At 34.3% G+C, this 24,811-nt stretch overlaps 1 protein-coding gene across 5 annotated transcripts; it reads right to left on the bottom strand.

Moving 5' to 3' along the window:
* Positions 1–305: 305 nt before the first annotated feature.
* LOC143249606 (transcription factor BTF3 homolog 4-like) lies at positions 306–24,811 on the bottom strand. Of its 5 annotated transcripts, none has more exons than XM_076499747.1 (7): positions 24,567–24,811; positions 17,879–17,934; positions 12,875–12,988; positions 7,023–7,131; positions 6,736–6,828; positions 3,141–3,200; positions 306–1,999 (listed from the first exon to the last, which is right to left on the bottom strand). In XM_076499747.1, exons 2-7 carry the CDS (start codon positions 17,930–17,932, stop codon positions 1,953–1,955), a joined length of 477 nt encoding a protein of 158 aa, XP_076355862.1. In that variant the 5' UTR covers positions 17,933–17,934; positions 24,567–24,811; the 3' UTR covers positions 306–1,952. The 5 variants fall into 5 exon arrangements, with proteins under 5 accessions (XP_076355862.1, XP_076355859.1, XP_076355860.1 ...); XM_076499744.1 differs by lacking the exon at positions 24,567–24,811 and adding an exon at positions 24,251–24,349; XM_076499745.1 differs by lacking the exon at positions 24,567–24,811 and adding an exon at positions 24,251–24,344 and having other exon boundaries at positions 17,879–17,937.

Raw genomic sequence — 24,811 nt, 5'->3', positions numbered from 1 at the left:
CAGTAAAGCATAACATGCTGACAATAAACCCTTTTTATTCTGATTGTTTCTGAACCCTGTTTACCATTGATTTAGCTGTGAATGACTAACCCACACTTTAATGAAACTTGTCTAATTTGTTTCATTCTTTAAAGACAAACAACAATACTGCTTTTCTACCTTGAAGCACCCACAGTTACTATTCTCCTCATCTGCTGAACTGTGTTAGAATTTAATGTATAGTGGCTTGCAATATAGTTTGTCAGAGACAGTAGATGCACCACATTATTGTAAGTTTTTAAGTTGAAAATAATGCACAAGTAAAAATCACTGAAAATATTTTAATAGGTTTAAAGCATGAATTTAAAAAAATTTCTCTTTATATTCAAAAACAGTAAAAACTGTTATGATCATTAAGCAATAGATGGTTGTGGAAATGTTAGAAAACTATTTTAAATAAAGTAATGGTTTCATTAGTGAACACTTAAAACTGTTTACAAGATGTAGATATTTACATAAAGCTACAAAAAGCTGTCCCTAACTTTGAACTAATACACTATATAGAGGGCAGCTAGTCATTAGTACTCACCAAACACTCTTGGGCTACTATAATTAAATAATGGGATTAAACCATCATTTTTATAACATGCCCATGATTGCAAAGTGTGGATTGCAATTTTGAAGCAATGAGTGGACACTGAATTCACAACCTAGCACATTAACCACTAAGCCACACTTGGCTCCATTAATGAAATAGTTACTAGTATCTATAATTAGGCTATTTCCATTCTTTTAAATATATACTTGTGACAAGAGTACCATTTATCAAATTTTAAACATACAGTTTTTTATGCTGTATTGTGTCTCCGAATGGTATTCATGACAACTTACAGATATTAATTGATAAATTTTTATTTTATATATAAACTATTTCAATTTTAAAGCATGTTAAAAAGATATACAGCTATGAAAATGATATTTTTTTTTCTCATGTAGCACTTATATTTTGCAATATTTGAAAGAAATATTTTTCTTTATATTTTATTTTACACATACTGTTTGAATAAGTATGCACAGTTATTTAGATTATAAGATATTAATGACTTTAAGTTTTCAAACTTGTGAGACATGTTCTATTGTGTACAAGTTAGAGCAGGATGATAAAAGAGAAACAGACATCTAAAGCAGGTCAATTTAAAACTATACATAAAAAATGTATAGGTAGAACACTGATGTCAGACTTTGATATACCATTAACAAATCCTTGAAAGTCTTGTTTAACATAATGAAACAAACTTATATTAACATTCAAATAAGAGTAGGAACCATAAACATATGCAGTTTAAATATGAAACTGAAGAAATTAAAAGCTCTACAGTTGAGATATGCGAGGTTTAAAAGCAGCACTCCTTAAGACATCATTTTTGTTAACAGGAAGAAAGAAAATAAAATGCAAAACTTGGATCTAAATGCTAACTAGATTATCTAGAAAGTAGGTTCAGATAACTCTGACAAACTTTACTGATGGATGAGATGCATTTTGATGTTTTCTGGTTGAAATCTGTTTAAGATTATATTTTTTAATTCATAAGATTATACTTTGTAAAAGTACTCAACATAAATAAAATTAATGTGAAATTCATATTTTGAAAAGACTTGATTTCTATTAACAGTTGTTAAAGTCAACTCTAATTCAACTGAAACATTGCAACAAAACTGTCTATACAATAGTTTTCACCAGAAAAAACAAATTATGCTCAGATACTTTTAAATTTCCAGACTTCTAGAATTATTACTGCTGAAAGATGCATTTGAGAGTTTAGCAGCACAAAACAAAGGTTTTGAATTGTTAATGCAACACACACAGTTACTTTACAAAGTATGTTCTAAACTTTGAATGAAAGACACAAAAACTTAGAATTACAAAGCACACAGTTTTGCCACTCAAACCCTCGGCCACTGGTATCCAAGCTCTAGACCCCTTCAGCCTTTGAAGGTTCATCAAAATTTTCTACCAGATCTAAAAAATAAATATTATATTCATAAAAAGTAAAATACTACGATGAAGTTTACAAAATAAAAACAACAACAACACTTCTTTTCAAAGTAAGATAAATTAAAGAGTAAAACAATCATTGCTACTTTTACCGACATGTCACAAATTTAATAAGTCCTAAAATATAGTTCACATTAAAATGAAATGTCCTATGTTCCTAAAGTGAGAGTTAATGAAAAATATGTAGAGTTTTTTGACAGCCATTACCTCTGTAGAGTTAGAATATGCCAAATCTAGAGAAAACAAAGTTTAACCTTATCCACCATGCCTTCACACACCTCTAGTGTTAGATAGTTGTATTGTTCTCAAGTGGTGGTTAAGATCATTCAGTGTTAATGCTTTATTAACATTGCCACTGTTTTCTTTGTAGAACTAAAAACAAAGAACTGAGATAAAACAAATGTTGTTCACACTGTCAAGTTGATTAGGTTGTTTATATCAAATTGTCTTCTTTTAGTTTAGTAAGGTAAGATTTTATTGAAAAAAAAACACCAAAAAAAAACCACAAATATTTTTATTTAAATCAACATTTTGATTTCTACCTATAATTTCTGCTATAAAAGGAATTAGTTTCATTTAAAGAGTTTAAACTTTAAACTAATAATTTAGCAACATTTTACATTGGTGAGCCAATGTTGGATGCAGTAGGTTATCACAGAATGTTATTATTGTGAATCTTAGTAAGATGTAAAAACAGGTTTGTGTGAAATGCACAAGACAATTCATAAAAGTCCATAATTGTGTGTGTGTGTTATTAGAGCAAAGTAATATTGGATGATCTTTCCATCGAGGGGAGTCGATCTCCTCATTTTAGCATTGTAAATCTGAAGACATACCACTGTCCCATCAGGGAACAAGGCCATAATTAAACTACAAAATTACATATAATTAAGACAGAACTTTGAAATTAAAATAAATAAAAAAGCTTTAAATCTAAATTGCACTGTTAATAAAACTGCAAATTAAAAATGTATTACCATTTTTGTAATTTCAGTCTTTAAGAAAAACTTAGAATGTTTTGCTGAAGAAAAATGTTTATGTGCAAATTTGCACTAAAAACACACTAACAATACATGCAAGTTTTATATGGAATACTGAAATTTACCAGGAACTTCATCATCATCTTCATCAATTCTTGTATTTTCAGCCTGATCTCCACTAGCACCTGTGAAAAATTCATAACAAAACATCTAATTGTTAGTAATAATAAAAAAAATAAGGTTTGAACAGAACTCAGCTAAAGTAACAAACTTAACATCTTATGTTTACATTTACTGAACTCAGATGCTACACCATTGTTAAGTTTCTTTGAGGTTGAATATTTTTGTCAACAACAAACACATCAAACTATACTAGATATTTGGGTGTAAGAGCAGGAAATCAGCAGTGAGATTTAGTAGATGAAGCAAACAAACTGCCAAAATAGCCTTAGGAAAAACTCCAACTGAACAGCATGCACTCAGCAAGGGTTGACAGGTTTCACAATGAGACAATGCAGACTCTATGATAAAGAAGCATTCCATCTGGAACAACATCAACCATGTGCTGGGCTTCCACTGTTTTAAATACACATAAACATACATACATACATTTACCCCCATTTGTAGTTTGAATTTTCGTTTTCTATAAATTTGCAAGAGAGAAGTTATCAATGATTTGTTACTGGGAAAACTGAGAATGATAACTAGATGGAGACAAACCCAGAGGCAAAAGAAACTGCAATGTGGTGTAAGTAATGTGACACCAAAGTGTCAAAGACTACCTATATTACTCCCTTTATGAAAACTTAAATTTCTACTGGTTATAGATGACATATAATTAAACATAACAGAGAACTATTAACAAATTATGGAAGAGAGGATGTAGCAGGAGGGTTCTGATTTTTTTTTTTTGATATTTTTGTAAGGCTATAAAAATTATGATTTGTAATTTGTCAAAGCAATGACAATTTTACAGAGAGTAATTTAAGTTTAATTTCATACTTTTTCAAGGGGTGGTGCATAAAATAGGAAAGATGACATGCTAAGGGAAAATACATCATGTGTCACATTAAGGGAAATTTGAAATTTTTAAAAATATTGCCTTATAAAAGTAAGAACTCAAAACTTATATACCATTAAAATGTGGATTATTAGCTAAGTTTTATGATATTCTAATTGATATAACATAAACAAAACATGGTTTAACAAAATTTTGAATGCAAGACAATAAAACATTGGGTAATTGTGTAGTAAAGGATACCTCTGGTGTTAGGGTTAAGAGAAAGATGGTACAAGAAACATGTAGCCAAAGGTTCAAATGGAGGACATGTAACACCCATAAGAATCAAATAGAAATTCCAGTCCAGAGGATAAGGAGAATTGATTAGAAAGGTTCAGAAAAAGTCTTTTAGAACTGAAAACAGAAAGGAAGAATGGCCATTACAAATACAGAAGGTCCTGAAAAACATAATTGGCAATCATGGAAATACACAGATCACCCTTGAAAAGTTAAGCATAAAAATTTAAAGTGAAAATGTGAAGGGAAAGGTTTTGGCAACTTAGAAAAAGAAAGTAGCAAATGAAATGGTATCAATAAATTACTGACTTGCAATGTTAGTTTGCAAGGGTGGATAGACTACAAAAGGAAACAAGAAGGTTGGCTACTCTGTGATAAAAATAATATGTAAGTAATAAACAAGAAAAACAAGATATAAAATATTCAATTTTTTGTTTGTTCTTTTGCAGTTAATGATACTTTACTTCAAGTTTTATATTAATGGTACTTTTTTAATTTAAATAATGAATCAAAGAATGAAGAATAATAACATGCAAAAAGCAAATAATGTCCCATAATTATTACAATTTTTATTATTTTCTAACTATGCAACAACAACTAAGCTCGTAACGTGTTTCCCATGGGAATAAAGTTTGAATTAGAAATGAAACTGAGAATTCTTTGGACAGAAAACAACATGATACTTTATTTGATAGATTGAAACACTTGTTTTCTATTGGTTATAAAGAATATAGTATTCAACATAAGAGAGAACTACTGCAATTTTTGTAAGAGAGGATGCAACAGCTAAATGTGGCAGAAGGTTCTCATTTTCTAGTTTATGCCTTTGAAACCAAAGATTGAAAGCAATAACTGTATGATAACGAATAACTAACGGTGAATTCTGTACTTCTTAGAGGGATGGTGAATAAATTACAGAAGAGGAAAGACACAGATAACAAATGTCATAGTTCTCATACTAAAAGATATATGAAGATTTTTAAAAATATTTCTTTATAAAATTAAGAATACTTAAATAACATTAAAACTTGATTTATTAACTATGTTTTCAGGCCAAGTTTATTCATATACACTGATAATAAATTAATTAAATGAAATTTTGAATGTATATCTGTAAAAGGTTATGGCATGCATTTTTATCTACTCTTATGTAAAAGGGTTAACATAAAATGAAGATAAGCAGTTTGAAGGGAAAACTGTAAAATAGAAAAATATCCTCAAACTGGGAGAAGAGGTTAAATGGAAAGGAGCAATACAAACAAGGAAAAATTCCAATTATAAGCCACAGAGAAGGCATCTTAAATTTGAGGAACATGTGTGAACTAGGAAGTTAACATAAAACAACGGAAAGAAAATATGTGCAATAATACAACAATCAGGTAAGAAAAGAAGAGAAAAATAATTTATGATTTGAGGTGTGTGCAAAAGGCTTGCCCATGAACCAGCAGAAACATCTAGAGTGAAAGAACAAATGTCACACAAGTTATCAGCACAGCAAAGCACAAGGAGGGTGTTACCTGACCCTCATCACAAATAAAAGAATCAAACACAAAGACAGGTTTGGGAGGAACAAGGCAAATTCAGCAGAATATAAGAAAAAAGGAGGCCACAAGTCCTGGGCCCATGATAAAGAATGTAGGACAAAATGAACCAGTAATGTGCAATGGTGCTGGCATTGCTCACAGTCAGAGTAACTTCAGTCTCAATTTAAAGAAAATTAAACAACTTTTATGGAAGAGTGTCTGAACCTTGGATATTTCATAACTTACATTCAGCAAGGTCCACAAACCGAGTTCATATAATGCACATCAATATTACCATGACTTTTATAGTAAATCTGGTGTGTCTTCGGTACTTACACCTTTGTCACTTTCCCATCGATAAAACTGAAATTAATTACTGGTAACCAAATACTGGAGTAAAAACAATGGAAAATATTCCTCCCAAATAAATCATATCACAGAGTTTGAAATATGTCCCCCAAAATTTCACAGTTTAAGAAAAGAAATCAAATTTGGGAGAGAGAGAAGGGTAATAATTCATATCAGAAGTTCTAAATAAACCAGTTTTAAAAATCTTAACTTCTATGAGCAGATGTACTTGCACAATTCATAGCAAGAAATTTATCATTTATTGATTTTATAAATAAAGATCAGCATTTTATCTATGGCTACATTTTTACTGGAATTTATAGCTATGTTTGTGCTCATAACATTTTTCTCTGACTTGTCCTTTCTGTTCATGATAAGCTTCTCTTATGGATTTTGTTTGGCATGATCACACTCTGATTAAAGAGTCAAATTCAAAAGGAAATAACACGTATTAGAATAAAGTTCACAGTGTTGATTGGTATTGATATGAACAAATAGTAATAGTAGTGTTAGAAAGTTTAACAGCCCATTACAAAACAGAAATTTTCTTACTTGCTGAAGTCTGAATATCAGCTAGCCTCTTCAAGTGTGTCAGACTTTCTGCACCCAGTTGATTTAATATGCCTGGAAGCATGTCTGTAATTTCTGTACAAATAAAAAGACCCAGAACAAACAATGTATGTGGAATAAAAAGATATTACTTTAGATTCTGACACCACAACAAATCAAGATTTACTTCTCAGGAAATAATCCTACTTATATAAAATTGATTAACTTGTATATAACCTATGAAAGTTCTAGTATTTTAAGGTAAACTCAAATTTTATACTTAAACTTACGTTTTGTCTCTGCATGTCCAGTGATGGCAAAAGTGTTAGCTGTAAGAGAGGCTTGAACTTTTGGATTATTGAAGTGAAGCACAGTTCCATCATCTTTGATCATGTTCACCTGAAAATTTCATTCATCATAATTAATATTTTCATACATAACAATCCTTCCTCAAAAAGAAACACAAAAAAACATCTTAACCCTTTAATTAGTAACCTGATGAAACCAGAACTTGTTCAAATGAGTACTGAAGCAGTTGAGTGCAATGTTCGAGGAAATTTAAAATGAAACTTCTAAAATAAAAAAGATTAATTTTTCTTTAACCACACACATTTTATTACGGAAATCATTTTCTCATCAACTATTACCAAATATCTTTTCTTCTTCTTTTTTTTTTAAATTATAAATGGTGGACACTCCTGAATGAACTAATCCTTAATTTCACTAAGCATCACATTAACTCTCATTCAACAGGCTTACAAAAGATCTTTCCTCCATTAACATTGCAAATGAAATTCTACTTTTACTGAGTAGTTTATGCTACTGAAATGCAATAAACTAAGAAGGTAAAAGTAAATGTGAAATTTCATAAGTCCTGTTTGACTTTCTTTAACCCTTAAGACTCATGCAGGATCCACATGAAAACGAACCAAATTAAGTCTGCAAATAGTTTTACTCTATTCACTTTACTTGAAAAGGAATCAATAATTTTTTTCAACTGTTTATAAATTTTCTTCTTCCTATTTATAATGGTTTGAATGTTTCAATCCTATGTGATCATGTAGGTTCTCACATAACATAGTAGTTTTGTTTGTCCTTGACTCCCACTCAATTATTTGTTACTAGTTAGAAACAGCTCACAGAGCAAAAACACATAATTGTCCATTACAACTGATATTACAACAGAAAACAAAAAGTTATAATTTTCCTACACTCAAACTGTAATAGGTGCTGCCCTCAGCTGTGAACATTTTTACTAATGCATGCCATACATGTCTCCAAATTGTAAGTAACTGACATCCCACACTTCTTCACTTCTAATCGAAGTATTGGAGATTATGATCTGCACAAGAACTTAGGTAGAATGGTTCATTCTTATTTCAAACCTCTGATGGGAACCAGCATCCTGTGAAGGTTAGAACAAGAACATCCAATCAAAGGAGTAAACTGCATGTGACAGCTCAACTCCAGGTGTTGTGAAATTGTAACTGTATGTAGTGTATTGGTTCACTCTAATCCAAAACCTCCTCTGTGAAGAACCAACATCATGCAAGTGTAAGATGAAGATACTCAATCTGTATATGTAACACCAGTTTGTTTTGTCTTGTTTTGATCTACACTAACATAATAATACCTCCCTAGTCTCAACCAAATGGTTATACCAATCTACATGAAACCCATCCAGTAGGAAGCCTTCATGGTCCACCACCCCAGCAGCTTGGAACTGGAAAGTGACAAAGACTCTCACACCCTACTTGGAAAAAAAAAAAAAAAAGTGGATAATGAGTTGAAGAATCTAAAGGAACAATCACCACTGGAGACAGTGAAATGGGTGACCACAAACCCAATTTTAAAGTGGACCATACCAAGTTATTCACTCAAGACATGATAGGGATGGGTAGCAATTCCTATCTTTACCCACGTCATCCACAAGTGGTGTGATCTGGAATGAACATATTTTTGAAGCAAATATTACAAGGTTACTCACCTACAAGAAATCTCATGGAACACCCCATGTATGCAATGACTGTGTGGAACCATGGGTGAAAGTGCTCAGTCAACATGGTGTACAGTGCATATTTAATAGTGAAAGAATACCTGGTCAGTCACTACTCGCCACAGAGCTGGTTCTGAGAGATGTATGCAAAGGAAGAGCCCCTCTAAGAAAAAAAAGTATTAAAAAAGACTTACCCAGAATCCATGCTGCATTGAAGTGTGAAGTACAGCCACAGGCAGTAGACAATACCCTGAGAATACAGAAACTGCATTGCAATGGAAAGAATTGGAAGTAAATGTCAGCATGGTGGACAGCATGTCCAAACACAGAATCTCCTTCAAGGTCAATCTAGGGAAAAAGGTGAAGTGGTGGACAGTGAGGAAAACGGGAAGATGGGAAGGGATGCAAGGAATAAACCAACGGATGAAACAGTGAACCCAACTAAAAAAAGTAAAGAAAAAAAAAGAGTTGACTGGGAATAAATAGCCAGGAACAGAAATCACTGAAGGAAAATGAGCAGACAATATTGCAACTAATAGCACATCCCAGAATAAAAGCCTATATGGATACTGACAAGAGCAAAACTAGAGAAAGGAAATTAGATGAAAAAAATGTTAACCTCATGACTAGGTGAAAACAAGGAAGGTAGGAATTAAATGGAGACAGGAAAAAACATAGACTGTGGTACAGTGTGCAAGGAATGGCATAGAAAATATACGAGACGAACACAATCTGCATGTGAAGAGGGGAGAGAATGCACTTGAAGGTAAAAGGGAAATAAAGAACACTAGGTAAGAAAAACAAATATAGGTAGAGTAATGGAAAGCAATACAACATCTGTCCAATTTGAAAGCACCAGAACACTGAGGCAGCCAATATAACTGGAAAGATTGAGGAGGATGAATGGAAGAACTTCATTTAGCTGAAAAACCAACCCATCTGATAACAATCAATAAGTAGGTAAGGAGTAGGACAGGCCAACACTTGCTTGGAATAGTGAGAAAGAGTTGTAAAGAAAAGGGCCACACCAACCAACAAAGACAGAAGGAGTCAAAGTCAGCCTGAAAGGGAAGGCACAAAATCAGCACACCAGCCCATGATGAACATACCAAAGGACTAGAACACCCTGGGATGGAATATGGAGATAAGCAATAGAGACAACATTTGCATTTATTCAAAGATACTTATCAAACCAGATTGGACACCCTGGTGAAATGAGAAGTTCCTGGTCCATCTGAGAACCTCAAACAACCAGGAGTAAACCCCCAACATTGTGAGAAGGTATGAAAGCCATTTGGGTAGGGGAGGGAGCAGCTAGCAAGGAAAGATGCTGGTGTGACCATGGATCCTAAGGAGGAAAAAAGAAACAGGCATGCTTGACCCAGGAGGAGTAAGAAAGGGATAAAGAAATAGTATAACAAGAGATAAAGACCCCTATGAGATATATAAGGGCTGCACTGATGAACCTAGTCAACCAATGAGTTCTCACTGGACATGGACTCACCAGACAGCCTCTGGAACCAATGTTAATGTGCTTTAGATTGCTGCAAAAAAACAAGATATGGTACAAGAGTAAGAAGGAAGGGAAGGTCTGTTAGACAAAAATTGGTAACGCATGTGGTACAGACTGGGACAAATGTGGCACAGGAAAAGAAAGTTTGGAAAATCATTGAAATGAAGAGAACCTAGACACCAAGGACTCTGTAAACATAATAAATATGTAATGTTGCAGAAATGGAGCCACATGTGTGACCCACAGAAAAGGAGCCTAAGAAATAGTTCATGAAATAAGGCATCATATGACCAAAAATGTTTACAAAAAAACCTCATTTCAGGGTCAGAGCAAAAGAGGAACAGGTGGAAAGTAAGAACAAAGGAAGTGCCTCCAGGATATTTCTGGGATCCCCCAACAAACCTCAGACAGTATATGGTCAAATGAGAGGAACTGCATTTTTCTTTTTGACAATAAGCATAAAATTTAGAAGTGAGCATTCAATGAAATATTGCATATGTGAGAAATACAGAGGCCAAACAGAAACCACCAATCCACAAGCAGAGCGTGGGAAAGCATGTCTTACGTTGGGGAGATGGATCAGGCTGTCATGATCCTCATTAAATCATTCCAGGAACAAAAAGAATTCTGTTAAACACTTAAACTCCCAATAAACAAAGGCCAATAAATCCCTCAAAGGGTTGCCAGTACCTCTGGTCTGAAATATGGTTACAGAGAGAACAGACTAGAAGTGGTAAACTTCAGAGCCCATGCTTGAATTTTGCCAAACAAGCAAAAGATTTGGAGACAAAACACAGATAAAAAAAATGCTTTAAAAATAAAAGTGAAATTAAACAACATAAAATGGAGTGAAATGAAAGGGGACCACTTCAAGCCTGAACTGGAACTGGAGATAATGTCTGCACTCAAATGCTGCCAAAGCATGAGAGTTAGGTAGAAGAGTGTAAAGGGAGCCACATATATCATGTGAGCACATCACACTCCTACTGATTAACAAGTAACAAATGATGATTTGCACAAGAGACATATTGGAATCTTCAAATTTCAAGGGTGAGGTATAAGGCTTATGGTATGTATTTGCAAAATGTTTACAGTTAGAATGCAACACCATTTGACATTAGCTATTCTTGTGAGAGATCAGTCATACTGAAAAAGGTATTTTTGATTTTTTTCTTATTTTTTAGCTTTTACTGCAGATGTTTTAATTACAGTTAGTGTTAGTTTAGGTGGTTCTAGAAATTATACAAATTAAATGTGAAAGTGAAATGAGAAATACTTTTACCTTTAGCATTAAATTCATCTTTTATTCAGACTTATTCAGTAAAGATTTTGTATGTTAAAAGATATATCATCAGTAAAAATGAATTATTAGAAAAGGTTGAAAAATATAAAATATAGCTTGTTTGTATTGTACAATTTTAGTACCTGAAAATACTCTCTGAAATTCTGTTTAACATTTCTCTAAATAATTTTATAATTTATTTGTTTACACACTTCCTGGGCCATAAACAGAACTCATGAAGCGAATATGTTTATTCATTTGAATGTCATACATGATCCCTCATAAAGTTTCATATTTTCGAGTGCTTTAGCTTTTTTGGGTTCACTATGCTTGGTGCCATTCTGTGAGCATTCTCTTGGAAATACATTTTTCTGTCCACTTTCATTGCAATCTGTGCAGACTAGTTAGGATATCCTAGGCTAACTTTTCATCTTGTGAGACATTAGCAATGCTGCAATCAGTAGCTTCAGATATTTCTGTGAATATTTTTTTTAATTTCATTGAAAGTTATTGAGTAGTACCATCTACAAATTTCTTTTTCCATAGCAGACTATTCCCTGTCTATTTTCACATGTTCATGTCATTCCCTGTCTATTTTCACATGTTCATGTCAAGTAACAAATGGAAATTACTCAAATGCTAAAACTAATAATAATAAAATTTAGATTTCATGTGACCTTTATGATCATTAGTACACATGACTGCATGTGGAAGATCTAAATATTAGAGTTCCTTAAAAAAATCAACCACTAATCACTGAATCTAACATAATGCACTTGGCTTGTTTGATGCTTCTTTGTTTTAAACAATGAACAATCAATAAATTATGGTGTTGTACCATAACTAATAAATAACCTCTGTCCAACCCCTTAATTTGCCAAATATGCCATTTTACAATATACTGCAATGTCATAGATGTATGCTATCCACTTCTTCATTCATTTCAAGTATTTTTAGAATGCAAGATGTGACCAGTACAAATTACCACATTTTCTTACTGAAATGGATGGGGTAATAAAATGTGTTTGCTAATCCATGGAAATATTGCAAATGTGCTGATATCATCTATCATGAAAAATGCCAATTATATAGTTTAGCATTAAAAACTAAAGAAACCAGCATTGAGATTAAATTGCTCAATATTAAAATATCTTTTTTTTTTTTTTATTGAATATACCCAAGACAGCACAGTAAGTTAGTCATATGTTGGTGCAACACTATACAACTGTTGAAACAAATTATTCCCTAAACATGATTGTTTCATTCTCAATAGTTCTACAAAAGCTTGAAATATTAAAGAGTTACACAAACAATGAAATCCTTCAACTGCAATAGAATCTAAGCATTTTACCTCTTCAATCCCAGGGATATTATTTACGGACAATTTTTTTAAGGAACTTTGGAGCTTCTTGTCATCTGTTGTTGATGTTCTGTGAACAACCTTTTTCTTACGACGAGCTGTGCCCTGTGCAAAAAACACAGACAATGAAATTCCAACTAACCTGAAAAATATAAATATAAATATAAATATTTAGATGCCTTAAAAATAACAGCTAAAGCATAATAAAAACCAAAACTATATTGAGATGGTTGAAAACATTTATAAAGAAAAATAATCAAATGAAGAGCATTATGGATAAATAAGATTGAGGGGCATAAATATAATACAAAGTTCTATGCCACATTTCCCCAAAAAGTTTCCCAGAGCACAAAATATTAAGTGGAACCTTATATTAAAAAACAAAACCAGAAATGCAGATTTTTTAAAAACCTCAAGCTTGCTGTTTAAATAACTCATGCTTATCAACCATTATTCTGGTCATTAAAAATTTCTTTCATTTTAGAAAGAAAGTGCACTTCCAATAGGTACTTACTTCTGCTCACATAAATACGTATTCTTGTTCAATACTGCCTTCTATATGTTTTTTTTTTTGCTCATGCTACAAACCTTGATGTTTCCACCTATATGGAATTGACTGATTCCAATGCATCATACATGAAAATCATCATGCAACAACCTTCCACCAATAAGAGTGCAAGATACTCTCTTGATGCATGCAACTCTTTCTGTTTAATTCTACTGAACTACCACTCAATTTAGACAGAAAATGGAAGCACCAGTTTTCAGTTGGAGGTATAAGTACCTACTGAAAACTAATTTCATAAGAGGAATATTATAATTTCTGATATGGTACATTACTTCTTCTCACATAAAAAGTTAAAGCTCACACTGAATAGGTGAAGGAACCAGTGCAAGGAAAAGAAACATCCTTCAAAAGCATTTGAAGAGCACTCCCAAAAATATCTTCAGAGTTAAATATCATACATGGGAGACAGCACCACTTTTGTACCAGGTATACATTTCACCCAGTGTAGAAAACGATGTCACACAGATGGGTAGAAACATGAAGAAGTAGCACATCCAAAAGGGAAAGAACTGTAGTTTGATAATGATCTGAATCACAACATGCATGAATCTCAATCCCATGATACATAAATGTAAGGATGACTAAAAAGATGTGCTTCCATGTATAGAGTGGTTAGGGTGTGACAAACCACACACAGCACTACAATCCAAAACCCGTTCACCAGGAACCAACATTCATGTCAGGCTAGGTAAAAGGATAATACCACCACCAAGTCAACTACAATACAGAACCTAGCCATCTGGTGGGTATAGGAAAGAGGATCATACCATCTTCACCTAAAGTTCATGAGGCTGGAGGGAACTTTGTATCCCCTGACCTATGAAAAGGACATGTGATAGCAATATAAGAAATTGATTTATCAATGGAGAACACAACATCCAGAATGGAAAAGATGCCTGTTTAATGTAAAACCATCACACTCAATATCAAAATGGCAGGAACCACCCCAAGTGCAGTAGCATCCTCAGAGTAATAAGAACATGGAAGGATAGCAGAAAGGAAAGGACCATAGTAATTTTCAAGTGCCTCCACTGGGACTCACAATACGAATGGAGAAACAACTGTATAAATGCATGAGAGAACAAAGACATCTTTAACGTGTACGAGGACTTACGCTGATTAATTAGGTGCTAATCCAAAATACGGCCACTGTGAATGGACATTCATGTGGGAGTATGATGAGGGATCCTAATCAATCAGGTGAACTGCAATTTTTATGGCTCACTCCAACATTACATAGTGGAGGACATATCATCATCTACAACAGCAGGAAACACCATCACCTTACTCTCAACTGAATGGTTTTATCATCATTTATGTTTACATACCTATTATTTATTTTTTATCAACACATGCAGAAGGACACTTGAACTGCTTGGAACAGAAAAGTGGTAACGACTCTTAAATTCCACCGATAGAAAACATCGAAGAAAGTGCAGTGGAGAATCTAAAGGAATGACAACACCTAAGACAGTACAATGAGGGACCATTAAAATCCATTCTGAAAAGCAGACCATACCAATTTATTCAGTATAAGGATACAGCATGTGTGGGCAGATATCCCCTTCCACTTTAGCTATAAAGTGCATAGGAGAGTGTGGTCTGGAATGGGCATAATAATTACCAAATATCCCACGACGATAACTTACAAGCTGTCTTGTGGAACACACCATCTCAAATGTGAGTGTTTAGTTGCCATGGATTTATAATTGTTAAGTCATCATGTTCCTATACTGCAACTTTTTATAGTTTAAGTATACCTGTACAGGAACCGAACACCACAGAGCAGGAACCATAAAGAAAAAAAAGGGAGGGCATTCCCATGAAAAATAAGAGGTATATATACTAAAAGATAATTTACTTGCCAGTCTCACAAAAGAGTGAAGGATTGCAATAATGTATGACTGTACCCCAACAAGGAAGAAACAAATACATATAATAGAGAATATATTTTCAAGACAGCAGGGTATGGATATTAAAACTTTAATTAAAATAAAATATATAATAATGATTTGATCTTCTAAGATCATCTTCAGGTTAACAAAGAGACTTTGCAACTTCTAAAATGTGGAAATCATATAAAATGTAGACTGCATTGTAAAATACATATGGCACTAAAACAAATCCAAAGGGCAAGCACAAAACTTGGACCAAATCATGTGGTGAAATAACTTAATACAGTGTCCCAAAAATGAAAAATAAGAATGTTAACTGTGGGCATTCTCATACTTGTAGAAATAGCAAACCCAAATGTGATCAAAGCCTACATATGAAAATGGAGAATACAAGAGCAATTGAGGAAGGACCTATCAATCCAGAACCCTAAACAGCATTGAGCTTCCAAGATGATCAGAAAAAACCTGCTGGTAGGACAGATAAAAAACTGGAAATTGCCAGACATGTAAAAGAATAAAGGTGACAATATCTCAGAATGAAACAGAAAAGCAATATTAATAAAAAAACAAAACAAAAATTGAATATAGTATGGCAGATACACCATGAGATGCTAAATGTACAGGAGGTACCTTAGAAAATGGAACAGTGGATATAAAGATCTGACCCTAAGTCCCTATTAACAGATGGTAAACAAACAGCAGTGTTCCATCCAAGATTCCATAATGAAAGCAGCCATATTTGGAAGAAAGTAACTGAAAATATCACCCCCCCAACCTAAAAGATGAGTTATTTATTAGCTCTAACCAGCTCAGTTGGGTTAATGACAAAAATATGAACCAGATGAACTTTTATTAGTTCTAATCAGCTTGGTCAGGTCAATGATTGATGGAAAATGTGAACTTGGAGTTTAGATGTGGATGATAACCTGGTGTTGGTTTTCTTTACAAGTATACTTTAAGTTAAAAAAAAAGTATGAAATATGAATATTGAGACTTAATAAAAGATGTAGTGGAAAATATGGCATATTTCAGTTGTAAGTGCTTATTAATTTATAATTATACAATAAATGATTGAGGCAGAACCTCTCAATCCAGAACTCCAAACAGCACTGAGTGAATAAGACGAACAGAAAAAAAATCTATTAGTAAGATAAATAATGGATGGAAAATTGCCAGATGGGTAAAAGAATAAATGTGACATGATCTCAGAATGAAACAGAAACACAACAAGAAAACTGAATACAGCATGGCAAATACCCCATATGATGCTAAATGTACAGAAGGAGTCCCAAAAAACAATAATGGATAAAAAGATCTGACCCTAAGTCCCTATTAACAGATGGTAAACAAAGAGCAGTGTCCACCTAAAAAGATTCCAAAAGAGAAAAGCAATATTTGGAAGGAAACAATTGAAGATATCACCCCCACCATCACCACCTAAAAGATGAGAGTTTTTAGTAGCTCTAATCAGCTCAGCTAGATCAATGAAAGAAAATAGTAAAATGCATTTATTATTAGCTTTAATCAGCTTAGTTGAGGCAATGAGAGAAATGTTAACAAAAGTATTTTTTGTTCGCTCTAATCAGCTCATCTAAGTCAACAACTGAAAATGTTAACAAGATGAATATCTTTATTAGTTCTAATCAGCTCAGCTAGGTCAATGCCAGCAACTGTGAACCACACGGGTTGTTATTAGTTTTAATCAGGTCACCTTGGTCAAGAATGGAAAATGAGATTCAGGTGAGTCTTTATTAGCTAAAATCAGCTCAGCTAGGTTTATGATGGAAAATGATACCAGCTAGGTCAATGGTGAAAAATGTGAACAAGATGAGGTTTTTTTTATTAGCTTTACTCAGCTCAGCTAGGTCAATAATGGAAAATGTGAAGTAGATGAATTTTTTTTATTAGCTAAATCAGCTTGGTCAGGGGTCAATGATAGAGAATGTGAACCAGGAGTTTAGGTGTGGATGATGGTCTATAGAAGGTTCTCTTTACAAATATACTTTTATATTTTAATTTCACAGAGTATGAAATATGAATATTGAAACTTAATAAAAGATGCAGTGAAAAATATAGCATATTTCAGTCATAACTGCTTATTAATTTATAATGGCTCTTTCTGAATATGATATTTTGGTGCTAAATGATCTCAAAATGCTCAGAGCTAATCCACTTGCAGACTGTACTGTAACAGTTTCAGTATGTTTACTGGCTGAAATGCACTTTTATAAAATATTTTGTTTACTACTTTTTTTTAACATCCAATCTCTTATATTAAAATTTATGATCACATAACAATAGATAAAAATGTAACAATAAAATATGTGCACATTAAAACATACACAGTCTACAATTAGATAAATGTTGTCCAGTTCCACCATATTTGCAACAGAAAAATAAATTATTTCTAAATTGCACTACAGCAAACTTATTCCCAAATTTGCAAAACATAAAGCTAGGAAAGTTAGCCCATGAAGAAGGATGGTTAACATTTATTTTTACTTAAAATTTTGTAATAATAAATTGGTTTACCTTTCCACCTATACGGACTTGAGCCTGCAACTTGCTTAGCTTCTCAGCATTCATATCTACTAATAAAAATTCAGGATTTATTTCTACTGGTATTTTATTACAGAGGAAAGTGTTTTTTATAACATTAATGAAAAATTATTCATAAACTTTAAAAACAGCACAGAAGAAACATAACTGTTCCAAAAGCTAATATGATAATCAAACAAAAAGTAACCAGACCTACTTTTAACAGATGTTCTTCACTTACATCAGGGGTTCCCAACCAGTGGGTCGCAACCCCTCAGGGGGGTCGCAAAGCCTTGGCAGGGAATTTGCGAAGCCTTGGCAGGGGAGTCGCGTAGCCTTGTTAGAAGTAGCTTGGGATAACATTAATTTTATTTCATCAATTACATTTTCATGCTCTTACATTTTTTTGTTTAGGTGCAAAGCAAAACGTGTGCTACGTTAGTTCAATGTCATTAGGTGATATTATGGGTGTATGTATGCGTGCCTGTGAGTGAATGTGTATGTGTCTGCAACTGTATGTATGTGTGTACTAGTGAGTAGCGAGTATGTGAGTGCACGCGCATGTACGTATGCTTGTGTGTCTGTTTAGCTGTGATTGTGTGTGTGCTCGCTGTCGACACGTGAGTCACACGTCCGTTGCTGATTGGTGGATGACGAATCGTGCGACTGGCCACGCTCCCTTCCGTCCCAATACTTACCCCATCATTACTCTACCTGCACCCCCCACAAGTAGTCAGTGCAAGATCTACAGTTGCCAAAGCATTCATTATTCAACATTTTTATTTTATTTTAACAAGGAGATAAGTAAGCAGTAGAGGTGAGTTGTGTCCATGGCTAAACAGCGCAGATACTCAGAATGCTACCTCAACATTGGCTTCACCACTGTGCTCGCCAACGACGGCATCGAGAAACCACAGTGTGTTTTGTGCCATGCTGTCCTGAGTGCAGAGTCAATGAAACCATCAAAACTCAAGCGTCATCTCGAGACGAAACATCCAGAACACGCAAAGAAGGGTTTGGATTTCTTCAAACGGCATGAACGGTGTCTTAAAAGCCAAAGAATCGATAGAAGTGGGTCATTTCAGCAGCAGAGTGCAGCCGTAGTGGAAGCTTCATGTGAGATTGCATTCGAAATTGCTAAACAAAAAAAGCCTCACACGATTGGAGAAACACTTCTTAAACCCTGCAAGATGAAAGCAGTAAATCTTATTCTTGGAGAAGCCAGTGAAAAGAAGATGCAGCAAGTATCCCTGTCAAATAATACTATACAGAGGCTCATTTCTAAAATGTCTATGGATGTGAAGGAACAGGTTTTGACTGAAATCAAAGGTTCCCCTTTGTTCTCCTTTCAGCTCGACGAGTCAACAGTTGTAAGTTCATGTTCTCAGTTGCTTGTCTTCGTGAGATACATTAATTCAGGTGACATCAAAGACAAATTCTTATTCTGCAGTGCACTTGAAACCACAACAAAAGCTGATGATGTCATGGAAAAAAGTTTCAACTTTTTTTCAAGAAGAAGATCTTCAATGGGAAAACATGTGTGGGGTTTGTACGGATGGGACACCGGCTATGCTGGGATCGAAATCAGGATTCCAGTCGAGAGTGACGAAGCTAGCACCTCAAGCAAAGGGCATCCACTGCATGATTCACCGACTCCCTGCCTCTCTGCAGGAAGTGCTTGAATCTGTAATCAAAATTGTAAATTATGTGAAGACTCAAGCACTCAACACTCGCCTATTCAAAGAACTATGCAAAGACATGAATGCTGACCACGAAGTCCTTCTCTTCTGCACAGCAGTACGTTGGTTGTCGAAAGGAAACGTTATTAATCGTGTCTTTGAAATGAAAGATGAAATAAAGCTATTCCTGGAGACTCAAGAAAGGAAATATCTTGTAGCTCACTTCAAAGATGAAGCATGAAATAAAAGGGTTGCGTGCCTAGCCGACATTTTTGACCAGCTGAACAAGCTCAATTTGAAGTTTCAAGGAAGGGAAACACATGTTCTCCTTTTTCAAGATAGTCTTCGGGGCCTTTATTTCCAAACTGCAGAACTGGCGTCGGACAACCAATCTTGGAAACATCGCTATCTTTGAAAAACTTTGTGGAGTGACGGATGAGTCTCAGATCCAACTGGATCAGTTCCTCAAGGATGAGATTACCGAACATCTTCAGTCTCTAGAAAAGGAAGTCGAGCATTACTTCCCTGAGCTATAACAGGAACAGGAGGCCCTGGTAAGGAACCCATTTTGTACTGAACTTGATGTATCCAAGATGAATTTCTGGATCTAAGGAACGACTCTTCAGTTCGTGATCTCTTCAAGGTGAAATCCGTGACTCAGTTCTGGTGCGCGCTATGTATCAGTCATACTCCAAAGTCAGCATGACAGCTTTACGTGTCTTTGTTCCATTTGCTTCTACCTACTTGTGTGAGGCAGGATTTTCCACTCTTGTCAATATAAAAACAAAGAATAGGAACAGATTGGATGTTGGAGATGACATGAGACTGGCTCTAACAAACGCTCGACCATGAATTTCAAAGCTTGCTGCTGAAATGCAACATCAGGCATCTCATTAGCTGGGTTGGATAGTTGTTCAAACCTATGTTAATATTATTTTAAGAAATATATGTTCTTTTTGTGAATTCAGGTTGGACCAATGTGATTTAATTTGCTAATAAATAATTACAGAATTTTTAAATATTTTTTTAGATGTTTCTTTCCCTCTCCTTCACAGAAAATAAAAGAAAAATTAAGCTGCTGATAGTAAGCCCTAAGTAGGGGGTCACATGGGTTTCAAACTTTTAGGTAAGGGGTCGCGAGTGCCAAAAGGTTGGGAACCCCTGACTTACATCCTTCAGTTGCTACCATTAAAAACTTATTACATTTGAAAAAAGGAAAGTTTGCATTTCCTATTACCAAAAATGTATTTCTGATACCTCTTTTTTGCACTTTATCCTGATGAAAGGTTCTCTTATTTGCTCATAAAAGCATCAGTATGAATTCTCCCTCACTTGTTCCACTATTTATATCCTACTACATCACCCATAATGATTTTACTCCTGTGATCTCTCCACCCATGCCAGTGTGCCCTTTATACCCGATCCATATGTAAGCTTGATGTTCTTTTTTTGTTCACTTTTTCAAAACTGGTAAAATTATCAGACCTGAACACTGGCTATTGTGGGGAGGCAAATATTCTTGGAAATATACTTTTGGTATAGGAAGATATAAAATTTCCGAAACACACCTACATTTCGTCACATTTTAGCTTGCATCCCACACTGACCAGGTGAAAGGGCCACTGAGGACAAGATCAACAGAAAAAGCATATGCAAAAAAAAACCAAGGTGTGTAATATTGATATTATATAGCACACTAGTAGGGGTCTGCACTACTTATGGAAAAAGTATTCTCTTCACCCAGATAGAGAAATTTAAACTTGCATGGTAGAGGCCAGTTGGCTACAAAGACAACGCTGTTCATTATCATGAAATTCATCCATAGCCCAACCACACAGATGAGGTTCCACGTCTCATCACTGAAATTATAGAGCTGTGGGATCAAAGCTAAATCCACAGTGGAGTGACTTGAGCATGTGATATGAAGCAAACCCAACCTGAAAAATACAGGATGTTGCATGACAGGCCACCACAATGTATTTCTCCTTTTTGATAAGATCTGGGTATCTCACAGCTTCTGATACCAGAGACTGAGTGTGTAGTTCTGTCAAATGGCAGGAAGAGATAAGAAGCTAAACATTTATGTAATGGTGAGTGTGGGTGCTAAGGGAGTAAAGAGGATGTTAAAAAGCTCTGATTATCGAGCAAAAAGTAGAGTGCAAAACTGAAAAACATCATTGTCACACACAAAATGAAGAAAACATCTTGAAGACTTGGTAACAGATATATGAAATTAGGCATCTGTGATAGGTAATCTTGTCATCCATAACCTGGGTGAAAAGAACCACTGAATGGAAAAAAATAACTCAACTATAAACTGAGGAGGACGGACAAAGTGATTAAGATGAGAAATGCTTATAACCTGTCACCAATCAACCATTTTTTTTCAGTACTACAAACAGCTGGTAATAAAAACTTAAGAAAGGAAGTGATTAGCTCTATGGTTTCTTTGTGCAGAAGATCCTGGATGGTTTGTGCTCAACAGGAAATGTAAGAGGGTCTCTGGGAAATGACAAACCAACCAATATGAAAGGTATAGAACATGTGAACTGAATGCCCAATCCCTTCCTGAAAAGTTGAATGAATCACTGATCTGTGATAAATGTCTCCCATACATACATGAACTCTCTCAGATGAGACCCTACAGGAACTGACATCATCAGGTCGTTACCAACACCAAAATTTGCACTCCACCCTGGAGTAGGATGCTTACTGGTAAGGTTAAAATCACCCTTGTATTCCAGTGGATCATAGCACAAAAGTAAGAGGTCTAGAAACCTGAACAGGAAATGCAGTAAACCATCCTGTAGAAAAACTTTGGGACAAAGAAGGTGAACTTCTTCCAGTAAGGCCCCTTCAAAATATCCCAGCAACAAACCAGCCAAGATATTAAGGAGAGAGTAAAAGCCTATAACCTGACCAATGCAAAAGTCAGTAAATGACTAAGATCCTCTAAACTTTGAGCAAGGGACTTGTGATAAGCTTCAGACAAAAGATAAAAAAAAAATAATTAAAAAACAGTTGTAAGTGAAAGAGAATTTTTGGAAAACTGAGATTATGTAGGATGAAGAGTGACATATTGTCTAGAACCCCAAATAGGAAGTTGAGGGTCCAACATCTGACAGTACAAAAAAAGGTTCACCAGGCAATGGAAGGCAAGACATGCTCATCCAATAAACAGGGAGGGCAAGACATGACAGCTCCCTCCCTCAAATGATCTACAAGTCTCCTTGTATGCACTGCAATATCTGGCAAAGGTGGAAGGCTCAGGTAATCATACAAACTACTTTCTTCCAGCAAAGAAGGTAAAGAAACACATAACATTAAACACATGGCACACTAGTTGTAAAAATTGGTGCAAGAAGTTGGAACAAAAGGGATGTTCTAGAAGTAAGTCACCTGCAAAATAAGCAAAGGCTAGCCCTCAGAGAGAAGAAATATCAGAAACAAGAGAAGAACAGAAGAGAGGGTGACCCCATGAGGCTGTATAAAACAAAAGAACCTGGTGTGACCTCCTAGTCCAAAGAAAGCCAGAAACAAAATGAGACGAAATAAATGCTGATGAACTACAACAACCCAAGACTCTAAAGTATAAAAAAAAAATTTTAAATCACAAAAAAATGGGAAGTGAATGCCAGAAATTAATGTATACTAGCAAAGTACATTCCAAGACAAAGAAACTAGGTTAAATGAGGCATAAAAAATGAAGAAAATTAAGGGCAAGGTAAAGAAGAGGTATGTGCAAGTTTCCCCGATACATCTAACAGGGTCTTATGTGGTCTCTGAAAAAAGTGAAACATGGACAAATAGTAGAGTTAAACACACAAAAGGGATAAAAACAAGTAGATGGAAAGTATGATAAAAAAAAGAGGGATTCATGTAAAACAGGATCAATTAACAAAATATGTAGATAATTGGAAAGAAAAATTAAGAAAGAGAAAACAGAAGACACACACCCATGTAATTCAAACAGTGAAGGTCAAAGGTGAGATTACCAAACTCTCAATGGGAATATGGAGCCTAAACAAACGTGTGAAAGCATTAGGGCAAATCCATTCAAAACTGGAGTGTGCTTAACTAAAGAAACAGAAGCAAGAGATCAGGAATCAAATTTAAGATAATATGAATCAAAGACCTAACTGGAAGGCTTAACAAAGTTATGGAGGAAAGAGATCTTGATGTTTGGGCAAATCAGTTTCTCACGTTATTCAAGAAATACATTGTTACTGCTATTAGTAACAGAGATTCACAGTTGGTGTTACTACACTAAAGTCTACAGTGTCAGTGTTAATCAGTAAATTATGTTAATAAGTAAATATTTTTATCTCATATACTTACTATTAAGATATTGAACAGTATTAACGCGGGGTCAGAAATCTTGATCTGATTAGAAGAATTAATAATTAGTCCAATTTTGATTGCAAACAACAGACCTGGCATAAATATTTTCTAATTCTAAATTATGAGTAAATAACATACATTTTGACCACTTTCAAGTCAAGATAGGATTGGGAAGCAACGATTTTACTCAGACTCGAATCTCAGTACACAAAATCTGGTATATAACAAATTTGATAATCTCTTAACTTGTTTATGAACAAATATGTTCAGTCACAGAAACGAAATAGCCTAAGTTACAGTACTTAGCTTACAAAAACAAATCTGAAAAAAATATGTTAACACTCACTTTCCTTAAAACTACAACCAACACGAGGGCAAGATGGCGCAAAACATACCACGCTGAATCTATTTACATATTACCGCTTCCTTATTGAAATTTTAAACTATGAAACACAAACGACTAAATCTAAATATTCTTAATATATTAACACAACATTATAATTAACATAACATTGTAATAATATGAAATAAACATTGTATTTTTAACTTACATACAATTTAATTTTGAAAAGTTATTTTATTATATATAATGAAAATAAAGTTTTTTAAAACAAAAATTTTGCATCTGAATCGTCTTTACCCATCAGCCGTGGATCACTAACCTTATTTTGTAATCACAAAGTATGACTGTTTTGAAGTTAAGTACAAATCTACATAATGGTCTATCCGTTCCTTGCCCACCACAGGTATCTAAATCCGGTTTCCACTATTGCAAGTTCACAAATATTCTGTTGTGCCAATAGGGAATTTAGATGTTTTAAAATAGGTCATAAAATATTATCTGTAATATCATTTACTCACGAAACAGCTAACACTGTATGAAAGCCCAGTGAATAAACCAAAAAAA

Source organism: Tachypleus tridentatus, chromosome 4, assembly GCF_004210375.1.
Source record: "Tachypleus tridentatus isolate NWPU-2018 chromosome 4, ASM421037v1, whole genome shotgun sequence".
Lineage (NCBI taxonomy): Eukaryota > Metazoa > Arthropoda > Merostomata > Xiphosura > Limulidae > Tachypleus > Tachypleus tridentatus.
The sequence above is the reverse complement of the archived record's forward strand: the minus strand, read 5'-3'. Positions and strand labels throughout refer to the sequence as shown.

Excerpts from the sequence above, each read along its gene's own strand:
- LOC143249606 (XM_076499747.1), bottom strand. The coding sequence starts at position 17,932 with ATGAATGCTGAGAAGCTAAGCAAGTTGCAGGCTCAAGTCCGTATAGGT. Across the intron at positions 7,132-12,874 it reads ATATCCCTGGGATTGAAGAG|GTGAACATGATCAAAGATGA; the intron begins GTAAAATGCTTA and ends TGAAATTTTCAG. Across the intron at positions 6,829-7,022 it reads TGGACATGCAGAGACAAAAC|AAATTACAGACATGCTTCCA; the intron begins GTAAGTTTAAGT and ends TTATTTGTACAG.